General features: G+C 36.9%; 1 protein-coding gene across 27 annotated transcripts in view; it reads right to left on the reverse strand.

The window, feature by feature from the left end:
- LOC122244513 (protein FAM98A) overlaps positions 1-11,896 on the reverse strand; it is a 17,044-nt gene extending 5,148 nt beyond the window's left edge. The window contains exons 1-17 of one of the 27 annotated variants that reach the window (XM_086554314.1): positions 11,766-11,896; positions 10,128-10,342; positions 8,375-8,529; positions 8,003-8,113; positions 7,692-7,871; positions 7,090-7,275; positions 6,729-6,828; positions 5,829-5,861; positions 5,367-5,399; positions 4,952-4,984; positions 4,466-4,498; positions 3,127-3,153; positions 2,674-2,709; positions 2,156-2,194; positions 1,403-1,438; positions 697-723; positions 335-417 (exon numbers count right to left, since the gene is read on the reverse strand). In XM_086554314.1, coding sequence (XP_086410440.1) covers positions 350-417; positions 697-723; positions 1,403-1,438; positions 2,156-2,194; positions 2,674-2,709; positions 3,127-3,153; positions 4,466-4,498; positions 4,952-4,984; positions 5,367-5,399; positions 5,829-5,861; positions 6,729-6,828; positions 7,090-7,275; positions 7,692-7,871; positions 8,003-8,113; positions 8,375-8,529; positions 10,128-10,342; positions 11,766-11,803 — 1,350 coding nt within the window. In that variant the 5' untranslated portion in view covers positions 11,804-11,896 and the 3' untranslated portion in view covers positions 335-349. Of the gene's footprint in view, positions 1-334; positions 418-598; positions 724-1,402; positions 1,439-2,155; positions 2,195-2,673; positions 2,710-3,126; positions 3,154-4,465; positions 4,499-4,951; positions 4,985-5,366; positions 5,400-5,828; positions 5,862-6,728; positions 6,829-7,089; positions 7,276-7,691; positions 7,872-8,002; positions 8,114-8,374; positions 8,530-10,127; positions 10,343-11,765 lie in introns of those variants that run through there. The other 26 variants (XM_043002437.2, XM_086554287.1, XM_086554292.1 and 23 more) reach the window with 26 other exon arrangements.
- Positions 11,897-12,212: the final 316 nt, after the last annotated feature.

The raw sequence follows: 12,212 nt of genomic DNA on the forward strand, positions 1-12,212 counted from the left end.
AGAATGTTTGAATAACATTATCATATTTCAAATAATTATCACTGCCAACCTGCATGTCAAGTACATTTTTGACTTAGCATAAAGCAAAGATAATCCTGAACATGTTTCAACTGTGATAATTCAGTGTACGCTTGGTAATCATATTAACTGCAATAGTGTCATTCAGGCACTGCATATCCATATAACAAATAAGACTAAGTGAATCTCTATGTGTCTATCTCCATCCCTCCCCCCCATGAGAGTAAAAAAAAAAATTTTTTTTATGCTTTGCAATTAGTCTTAAACCTGAGACCGTTCTGAAGCCTCTAAGTTGACCGTCTTGTTTCCAAAGGGTTGCTTTTGATATGCTTTAAACAGGACAGCAAAGCAGAACACATTGCTCACCTTGCTGACCACCACTATAGCCAACCTGAACACCTGCAGGATATATCACAGTACAAACTTAATCAATATTCCTTTTAATCTGTTCCACACCCTTCTTTTCTAAGATTTACTTTATCTATTCAGAATCAAATCAAAATCACAGACTTTTTCTCATGACAGAGGAAGTAAACTACAAGCAAACTCTTCTTATACATAGGATTCCCACTTTCTTGGTTTACGAATCTGGCAGTTACAAGAGCACTGACTGAATGCTGTCAAGGTAATTACAGGTATTTGTAAATAAACGAGATGGAACAGGTATGCTGGGCTCACCTTGGCCTCCAAAGCCTCCCTGATAGCCTGCATGACAGACAACATTGAGAGTTAAATTCATGACAGTTATCAGATATTAAGGACAAATGGTTTTACTTGAAAACTTGCCAAGACTTAAAATGTAATTTCTACTCCAAGCGTGACTTAAAAACATACAAGCACACACACCAAAGAAGGATCTGGTTTAAACTATTTTTCAACCCATTCACGACAAATGACATGATATCATGCCATCCTACACAACAGATGATGTTCCATGATGTCATGGAGTTTTGTCATATGTACATGTTGCACATAGTTAATTCTTTTTGAGTTTATATAAAAAAAAAAAAAATCCCTCCAAGAGGTTCAGCATGGTCTCATGCCTTGACAAATCTCATGGTGGGAAAATGCATACACTTGCCATTTTGCTGGTGGGAGCAGAATTAGGCAAATATATGCCCTGTCGTGAGTGGGTTAAGACCAAAACTAAGTTCACAACACAATGTGTTAAGTTATTTTGTATCACATCCATAAAGGAACGGCTTATTTCAAATGTTAACTATATATTGCAATGCTCAACAATAAACATTCCTGTATCATAAACTATATCAACTATTAGTTCATTATAAAACAGATAAAGATCAAATGGCTTCAACAGCATAGTTCCCTGCCTTCGATGAACTTGCATAAATAAGTAAAAAGGTCACGCAAACACAAGTCTCACCTTGCTGGCCACCACCACCGTAGCCCCCTTGACCACCTGCAAGACACATTACAACACATTCTGAATACTGGTACATTTCATCTTTCTTTTCTTTTTTTCAGTTATTCAAATGAGCTTGTAATTCAAAGTATCATGTATTTCAAAACATGAAAGATCTAAAAACTTCACAACTGCTTCATCATTTACAGAAATTTCTGCACGTTTGTATTTTCTACTGCCCGTTAGGCTGGACTTTTACACCTGATAAAACTAGATCATACAACAGTTCCATAAACACAAATGTACAAGTTGGTAACAAACTGGTTTTGGGTGGGATTAAGTAATCACACATATATATTAGCGACTCCCTATCATTCCTCATAATGAAACGTGAATGTGCCTTCTATCTTAATTAACCTTTGACTTTGCCGCATCTTGGAATCATCTTGTTTAGTTTGAGGTCTACTGCACAAAATTCATGAAGATGATCATCAAATGAGCTTTCCCGTATATAAACTACACCCTACATCAATGAATATTCAGTCTGACAACTCAAACTGATTTGTTACGTGCATTCAAAATCTATACCAGATTTACCCATATACTAGGAAACTGCCAAACATTTTAGGTGGGGAGGGAGGGAAGGAGGGGAGACAGACAGACAGACAGAAACTAAATGAGAAGAGGAAGAGAAAGCGGGAGAGAGAGATGGATAACCATATAGATAGAAAGACTGATAGATAGAGGGAATAGAGAAAGAACCACAAGGCTCACCTTGCTGTCCACCACCACCTCCATATCCACCTTGACCACCTGTAGAATATATCACAGCACACAATAAATGTGAAATCTTTACTTTCCTCTAAAGGTGGGCTTGCAAGTAAATATCTACCTGTTGTATTTCCATAGAGTCAATTCGCCAAAGAGCCAAAGCTTTACAAGGTTTTACTAGAATGGTTGAATACTGAAGTAAAAGTAAAATACTTAATGCTTCATGTGTTCAATCTGGACACTGACTTTCCTCATTAGACTAGGCTTAAGCATTCCCTAAAGCTATCAAATATCCTTTTTATTTTATTTACAACCCTCTAATCAAATAAATAGTTGCAATTATTGATTTTCACAATTGCTGTAGCATTTTCTTACTATCATTCAGTGACTTAAATACATAAGCATCAAAATGGATCCTCTTTACCGTTACATCTGACTGCATCCACATTTTTTCCTATTCTGACTCTAAAGCCCTGTTGTCAAATGTTCACATAACAACAGAACACAAACACAAGGCTCACCTTGCTGGCAACCACCACCGTATCCACCTTGACCACCTGTCGGATACATCGTGGAATGTACTGAATGCATTCAAACTGTTCATTTTCTTATGATGGGTTGGTATGTGAACAACCAGTTATGCATGTATTTCACTATACTTTCCCCCCCTAAATCTGCAACTTTCCTTGAACCAACTAATTTAATTGTGAGATGTGAAACACTTTCTGCTTAATGAATAATGTGATGCCTTAAAAGACTGAGATTTATCCTCATTTCCTCACATCATGAGACCTGCTGTACAATGTATAAATCAGTGACACCAACTACTCAGCCATAAACCCATAACACTGCTCAATTTTATATTCATAATTTATGCACACAGGCATGAACACACTTTTCTTCCCATCTGCTAGTTAATTGTGAATATAAAAGGGCTATTATGGGAATGAGTGAAATGTTCAGAGATGGCTCACCTTGGCCTCCAAAACCTCCCTGATAGCCTGTGGGACACAAGAATCATTAGAATCCCAGGTGTTACTCCAAGCAGAGGGAGAATCATATCAAATGAATGTAAGGAAGTCCTGTCATAAATATTAACACACACTCTATAAATGTTATTTTTTTGTAATAAAGGATAGCATAAACAATATAAAACACTACAAGGCCTTACGTATGAAATCTTTTTTTCTTATAAAAGTTGAAAACATGATTAGTCTTACAGATTTTCACCTTTTCAGATGCAAAGGAAGTAATTATCAGTGACATTAATATTAAGGATCACATGTTGACTGCACAAGGAAGCTTTATTCTTGCACATGCCTTCATTCACCCATCATTTTCCTTTCCTTGCCAGAATTACCTTCTCCCAATAATCTTAACATAACCTTAACCCATCCCCGACAGGGGGAATTCTAGCCTTGAATGTCCAAATGCCGGGGCGTTCGAATTATTAGGCCTAAATCAATTGAATGGCTGGCACAATACTGTGCCGCCCGGCCACTGGGCTTTTGAATGCGCGGTACACATGCTGTACCACCCGTCCAGAGAGGGTTAATAGCCTGCATTTTATGGTGATATGAATACACATTTTCTTAACCCTTATCTTTCCTTTTAGGAGAAAGCAAAACAGCAAGTTCCTGACATTTCTTAGTGTTTTTTTTTTCTTCTTCTTCTAAGAAGAAATCACAAGAGTGCAATACTTAAAGACTCACATCCCCAAGTCATATACAATTTTCTTAACATTTCTAAGCCTTTTTGTATGCATGATACACATCTTGCTTTTAGTATTTCTTTCAACATACTATTATCTATCAACATCAACTATACAACAATGCCAGAGACTGGTAAATCCTCACACTTTACTGATGCAAGTCCTTTTGCCTTTATTCTGCAGTATGAATAATTACGACACATATATTTATGACAATCTAATCAAAACATAATTGAAGGCAAAACATAATCAAAGTATTCAAAAAGCAATGGTCATTCTGATATCATTTCTTATACAAGGTATCTCAGTGTAACCGCTATTCAAAATCATTCTCAAGACTTGTGTCAGCAGTCTCGTATGTAATGAAAACTTTCTCCAAAAACCATCATGGCATAAAATATAATCTGACAAACCACTTTGATGGTAATAATAAATGAAATACACACACAAAAAGCAATCCATGCCACTGATACTATCAAAAAGAAAAAAAAGAAAGAAAGAAGAAGATGAAGAAAAAAAGAAAGATGCACACATTTCTATGCACTCCGCAGGGTAGGGCAAAAAGGCCATTTAACTTAGTTTAAATGGTACACAAGGCTTACCTTGCTGACCACTACTATAGCCTCCTTGACTACCTGTTGAGCAGAATATGCCAACCATTTAATAAAGGTCAGGTTCTCTTCAATAGTTTGATTCCAAAGGGAGACAATGATACCAAGATATCCCACGTTATTTTTTTTTCTTTCTTTTTCTTTATATTAGATGGACACTACTGTTTAGCTGCTACTTTCAAGGTCACCAAAATTCTAAAAGTTTTAAATGTATCTATTAAAACAAAATATATTAATAATGACGATAATTATAATTAATAAAAAAAAAGGTAGTTGCCACCACAAAAAAATCCTAATCCTAAAAAAAAAAAAAAGGATATTAGAACCAAGGTAAAATCATGGCAGGAAAAAAAAATCTGGTAAACACTTAGTAACCAAAAGAGATAAGAAAAATCAAAAAAGAAAAAAAATCAAAATTTAAAAGACACCGAAAGAAACTGGAAGGAATGCAGGTGGCAGAAAGATCATAATGCTCACCTTGTTGACCACCTCCATAGCCACCTGAACCACCTGCAGAGTGACATATTGGAAAATGTCATATCACGCACTATGAAGCTCAATCAAGTGATATTTTTTGAGCATCCTAAGCCTCTTTATTCTATCCATCATCAAGACAATCACAATGCCTTATCATCATCCCATCTGAGACACTGCAAGTTTAAAACATGTCATCATATGATTCCTGTGCCAAATGCATTATCAAGGTCACACTGAGGTTAATAGTAACAATAATGATGGCACACAAGTCAGAATGCAATAAAATCCACATAAAATACTGTTAATTGAATTAAAAAAAAAGTTATTCTACTGTGTTAAAAACAAAAACAAAAAAAAACTCTAGATGTTAAAAATGTGGAAAAAAAGTGGAAGGTGGAAGGATGACAGTGCTCACCTTGCTGACCACCTCCAAATCCACCTGAACCACCTGCAAATCACATCATCAAGTCACAACGCAAAGTCATAAGGGATGTGTTGATCTTGTAATGTCAATCAGACAATATTTTATCTTTGGTACATTTCTTCTGTCTTAGAAACAAGCTCTATGCCAGTCTGATAGAAGTTGAATGTTGTGCACTATTTTGACAACACTTTGTGAAAAGTTCTTCTGTGCATCATCTTCCCTTAAAGTAACATTTTAATTGCATGCATTAATTTGTCATAAAATGAGGGAAACCGAAGTAGAGGGTGAATTGAAATGCAAATGGAAATGAATAAGTGGAGGCAGACAAAGAAAAATTGTAAGTAGGGTGATGATGATTAAACAAAAAAGAAAAATAAATTAATAAATAAATATATCAATAATACCGGTAAATAACGATAAAAAGGGGGCACAAAATCACACCACAAGGCTCACCTTGCTGGGCACTACTACTCCCACCCTGACCTCCTGGAAGATACATATCAAATGGACCATCACACCTCAAAAGAATACATAAACATTTGCAAAAAAAAAAAAAAAATCCATGCCACACAAACATACATTTATATTGTATCCATATATCACAGATATAATCTACTGTAGTAGTATCTTATATGGCTTTCTCAGTTAAGTCTACATATTCAGTCTAATAATCACTGAAATTGGCAACAGGAGATTGTCAATTGCATCATTTTCATTTTTCCATATATAACACTTCTACTGTCTGATCTTTCAAATCAAACAAATGACTTCAGATGAATGTAAATGTAGAGAGAATCTAGGTTACAGCCAATCTAGAACTTTAAGATCATATTCTACATTCTTTGGTGAGGCTTAATGCAAACTTTAAAAAGAACTAGTCTGCCCTAATTTGGCTAACTGGAGTAAAGGTATTAATTCTTAATATACTTTCCTCTCCTTCAATATACCAAACAAATTAAATTGTATATGTAAACACTGAATAATATCAAGTTTCCAGTATAACAACCACCAAAATAATACAACAAAATATATGTAGATTACTAATATAAAAATGGTCATAAAATAAAAGACAACAGTCAGTAATTATTATTGACAATATCCAAATTGTTTGTGAATTGCTACCACACAGAATTTGCTTTTAATGACCCATTCCTTTATGACCATTACTGTAGTCTTTCAATCGCGACATCAGAGTCTTACATGACTAAATTTCTTTCCAACCACCACTAAACTATAAAATCCATTAAAATATCTGTAAATAAAAAAGAAAAGAAAAGAAAAGAATAAAAAGACGACAAGAGAAGTGATTATCCCTAACATTAGTGAACCCCATACAAACAACGACTCCCTTACCTCCTCCTGGCTGCCTCTGCGACCAAGACGGCATCTCGGGCGGGGGAGGCTCCAGCTCGTGCGCTCGGCCACCTCGGTCTGGGACCTTTCCAATAAGGACCTGTGCAAATGCCAAAGGTAAGGAGAGTTATAGTCTTCATGCATTGAAAAAAATACTTTTCGATAGAATCATTCAAAATCTGTTGACTCACACACTAAAGGTCATTAGCAGCAGACACATTCAGAAGGTTCTGGCTTTGTGTTCAAGGTTGGTACAATCCAAACCAGCTGATATTACCAAAGAAAGACATAGGCATAAAAAAAAATATATTACATGGGATATCAATTATGCCTCTCATACCACAATTGGGGGCATACCTACCTTGTTCAAGGGTGTTTTCGTGGCCTTGCGCACAGATGCATTACTGGTCTTCTCGAGGACTGCCAGGTCTTCCCGGGCTGCAAGCATGTCCCCCACAGATACACTTGGGATTTCTGTCAGTTGGTCTCTACGGGATCGGAACGCCTTCACCAGGTCATTTTCTCGCATTTTAGCTTTGTTTGACCACTGCAGGAAAACAACAATGGAATTATATTCTGTTTGTGACATGCACCCTCCTAATACGATAGATGTTTATCATTACCATTTTGGTTGTTTTAACATCATTCAAAGAAAAAACAAAACAAAAACATCACAAAGTGACTGCTTTTGTTTCTAGTATTTATCTACAAACTTAGGTGAGGCTATACATTTTTTCTTTAAGTCATGTTATGAATGCCCTTCTAGGGAAATTTACAGTATAAAGCTACAAACCGAGAATTGTACAGAATCAATAAAATATAAGTGAAGAGATAGATAAACATGGTGGATCATTCACTGTGCTCAGCTACTCTTGTTCTCTCTTTACTGTAATTGTGGAGAATCAGATAAAGTTGTTTCCCTTATACCATTTTGATACAACTCAACCCAAGATATGACCAAACCTGGAAAGACTGCACGGTGACGTCGAGACGCTTGATCAACATCTCGCGTCTCATTTGGTATTCAGACTGCATTTCTTTCTGCATCTCATCCAAGAGAGCCCACTGCTTGTCCGACAGTGTTCCATTAAAAAGGGGTTTGCCGATGAGCGACGGATGGGCTTTGCTCTTGACGTCATTCACCTAGGCATGGAAGCAAGGGAAATCAAGGTGAAAACTCTAATTCACATCTTTTGGTCGCAAATCATACGTTCATTAAATAACAACACAAGATTTTAGTATTCATACAAAAAATAAGATTGAGTGAGACAAACCTTCTGTTCAACTTTCATGAATAGCTGTTGTGGAGTGATGTTGGCTGGGGGTTTGGGAAAGCCGAGGGCAATCAACAAAGCCTTTAGATCGCGTGCATGTTCACTCTCACGCTGAAAATTTGTTAGAAAAAAAAAAAGATATAAAATAAGGTTTTTATTTTCCTATCATTTTCACATAGTATGATACTGTCTGAAACAGCTCTTTTTTACAGCCTAAGTAAAATTTGAATTGTGTAAGGCTGACAACCACAAGAGGTGGACAAGTTTCTTCACTGGTGAAAATATAATATTAACTTTTAATAAATTTTCATTATTCATTTAGTTCAAAATACAATAGTTACCTCTATATTCAAATAGTAACTTAAAACATACCATTTCCACTGTCATGCCTTGCTCTGGGGTGGCACTGGACAACATGCGAGCTGCCATAAGTTCGGCCAGAAGGAAATCCAGTAAAAGAAGTCGCGTTTCGGTAGATGCCAGTCGCTGGCTGACAGGTCCCTCGGTCAGTTGCGAATGAGGACATCCTGCAAGACCGAGGAAATTACCACTATCATTACTACTATTTTTCTTTATTCCAGATATTTATCAGGAAGTAAAACACAGACATCTTCCTATAATCAATACATTCGACCCTTTATTTGCTTTGGAATTATAGGCTGGAAATTTAAGACATTAAAATATCATTAACCCATTCCCGACGGGGGAATTCTAGCCTAGAATGTCCAAATGCCGGGGCGTTCGAATTATTAGGCCTAAATCAATTGAATAGCTGGCACAATACTGTGCCGCCCGGCAACTGGGCTTTTGAATGCGCGGTACACATGCTGTACCACCCGTCCTGTGTGGGTTAATAAACTATGCTAACATTTGTCTAGTTGTCTCATCCGTAAAGAAAATAATAATCATCTATACACAAGGTTTTCTTACTTGTATTCTAATTCTAAAATCCTACTTTATGGATCAGCTTCTAAGAGAATGTACTTATCATATCATCTTAATTAAAGAAACACAAAAATCATCACAGAGGAAACCTACTTATTCTTTAATCATAACACAAAAATAAGAATCCATTATCAATATCATAAGAGTAACCTGCAATAAAATAGAAAAAGAGAGAGAGAGAGAGAGAGAGAGAGAGAGAGAGAGAGAGAGAGAGAGAGAGAGAGAGAGAGAGAGAGAGAGAGAGAGAGAGAGAGAGAGAGAGAGAGAGAGAGAGAGAGAGAGAGAGAGAAAAGAGAGAGAGAGAGAAAAGAGAGAGAGAAAAGAGAGAGAGAGAGAAAAGAGAGAGAGAGAGAAAAGAGAGAGAGAGAGAGAAAAGAGAGAGAGAGAGAGAAAAGAGAGAGAGAGAGAAAAAGAGAAAGAGAGAAAAGAGAGAGAGAGAAAAAGAGAGAGAGAGAGAAAAGAGAAAAGAGGGAAAAAGAGAAAAGAGAAAAGAGAGAGAGAGAAAAGAGAGGGAGAGAGAGAGGAAAGAAAGAGAGAGAGAAAAGAGAGAGAGAGAAAAGAGAGAGAGAAAAAAGAGAGAGAGAGAAAAAGAGAGAGAGAGAGAAAAGAGAGAGAGAGAGAAAAGAGAGAGAGAGAGAAAAGAGAGAGAGAGAGAGAAAAGAGAGAGAGAGAGAAAAGAGAGAGAGAGAGAAAAGAGAGAGAGAGAGAAAAGAGAGAGAGAGAGAAAAGAGAGAGAGAGAGAGAGAGAGAGAGAGAGAAAAGAGAGAGAGAGAGAAAAAGAGAGAGAGAGAGAAAAGAGAGAGAGAGAAAAGAGAGAGAGAGAGAAAAAAAGAGAGAGAGAGAGAAAAAGAGAGAGAAAAAAAAAGAGAGAAAAAAAGAGAGAGAGAGAAAAAGAGAAAGAGAGAAGAGAAAGAGAAAAAGAGAGAGAGAGAGAAAAGAGAGAGAGAGAGAAAAAGAGAAAAAGAGAAAGAGAGAGAGAAAAAGAGAAAGAGAGAGAAAAAGAGAAAGAGAGAGAGAAAAAGAGAAAGAGAGAGAGAAAAAGAGAAAGAGAGAGAGATAAAGAGAAAGAGAAAAAGAGAGAGAGAAAAAGAGAAAGAGAGAAAAAGAGAAAGAGAAAGAGAGAAAAAGAGAAAGAGAGAGAGAGAGAGAAAGAAGAGAGCCAAAGAGCAAACTCACTCACCCAACTCCTTGAGGAATGCAGAGAGCTCCATGAGGAAGGACGAGTGCTCGTCCGGGGACGACGTGGCATTCACCATTTCCTCCAGCTTGGCCAAGACACGCAGCTCCGAGGTGATCCAAGCCACGAGCTTTGTGTACGGCACGCTCTTGGGCCCCCCCTCGCCCCCCTCCACGGCTGCTCTCAAGGTGGTCTCGTTGCTAATGTCTCCATCGTACCTGCAAAGGCGTGGATTTCTCAGTGACAAATCTACTAATCTCCGCGACGCTCAGATTTGTGTGTGGAAACGCTGATCTTGGAATCGAGACTGCACCAAGGAAAACAAAGGCTATAGAAAACGCAAAAAAATAACAACACAATCAGTGGAAAAACTAAAGTAAAAAAATAATACACAGAAAATCTCGTCATAATCATAGACTCTCCTCGACTGTGCATCCACTCAAGCGACTCACGTGGCCTCTGCACTCACAGCTCTGGCAAAGGTCAATAACCTCCTTCTCATACAATTGGCATGATAGAGCTTATAAGACACCCTGGCAATCTATTGTTAAATATGGAACCAGTTCAAGCTCTATCTTGCCAAAATATACATGGTCGAGCTTAGTCGACCTTCTCGGAACAGCTGATGATGCGAGACCACAGCAATTGCAGAACTTAGTGTCAGGGACATGCAAAAATCAGTTCAAGAATTGCTATAGGATTAAGCTTAACAGTATTACTCTATATCAAAACCATAAAATGCATTAAAGAAAAAGAAAAGAAAAGAAAAGAAAAAAAAGAAAAGAAAAAAAAAGGATAAATGAAGAAGAACAGAATACTTTGTTCCTTTCGAATAGGCCTAGGCAGAACAGTGTAAAATAAGCCTCATTTCTTTTCTATCTAGAAATGAATCATAGCTTTTCAAACATCAAGCAGCAAAAAATGAATGAAAATCTCCAAACCGCTCACGAATAAGTCTGTAGCAGCCTTCATCCTTATAAAACGACCTATGTCAAGTTCATTATTTCTCAATTGCACTGAAATAAAACCTAAATGAAACAAGTATCCTTGCAAAATCATGAGAACATGCAACAGAATCACACTTAAACATGCAATGAAATAAAAACTTTCCAGAGCACAACACTTGCAATAGAACAACACTAAGGAAAACAACCCCCCAAAAAATGATCCTTGCAATAAAAGAAATAGATTGAAATGACAGCTGAGACAGATGGCAACAGCTGGTTCATGCCACGTGTCTTCCGTGTAATATAAATGAATAGGTGTCATTAAAGTGATTCCATCGTACAGATTTAGCGAAGAACGTTGGAAATTGACACATTCTTCGCCTAATTATTAATGATACATCAATACTTTTCATTTATACGTAAACACGGTTGTCATGACATTCTTTGAATAAAACCCCGAATGAAAGGTATAAATGTGAACCTTATCATCAAAGAGGAGGAGAGACACGGGTGTTCGATGTGAAATAAAAATCGCTTGTGCTTTCAAATGGTCATTAAATTGGCAGAGAAATTCTTGTAGACAAAACTGAAGGAAATCACAATAGCCATTGCCAATTGCTCCCAAATCGACGCCTTTTCGCCTAATTTCCCACTTAACCCTCAACAAACAATAACAGACGGTCCTTATCCTTACCCTAGGTCCTCCAACGAGTCCAAAATATCGTTCTCCATTGCGGAAAAAGAAGAAAAAAGGGAAAAGAAATACAAGCATCCAACACACGCCGGCCTCGCGCGTCCGGATCCTTGCAACGAGTTCTGGCACCGGCTAACACACCCATGTTGTTATTGTTGTGTTGTTATAATTTCTTACTCGTTTTCTTCGGTTTTGTGATGTCTAATCACGTGAAATTAAATAAGGATATGATTTCATGCAAGTTAGGGGTCGAAAAAACAAGTAATACTGTTTTCATATAATGGTGTAAAATGTAATCTAATCGTGTTTTTTTTTCTTTCAAATTTTCTTCTCGTTGATTTGAAAACTTCTTTTCCTTTAAAATTAATTATTGATTTGATCTTATCTAGCTTTGCTAAAGAAAAAAAAAATATCCTAAAATTTAACAAAATGTTCGTGTGTGATTCG

This window comes from Penaeus japonicus, unplaced genomic scaffold, assembly GCF_977035675.1.
Source record: "Penaeus japonicus unplaced genomic scaffold, GWHDUDI00000001_assembly GWHDUDI00000029, whole genome shotgun sequence".
Lineage (NCBI taxonomy): Eukaryota > Metazoa > Arthropoda > Malacostraca > Decapoda > Penaeidae > Penaeus > Penaeus japonicus.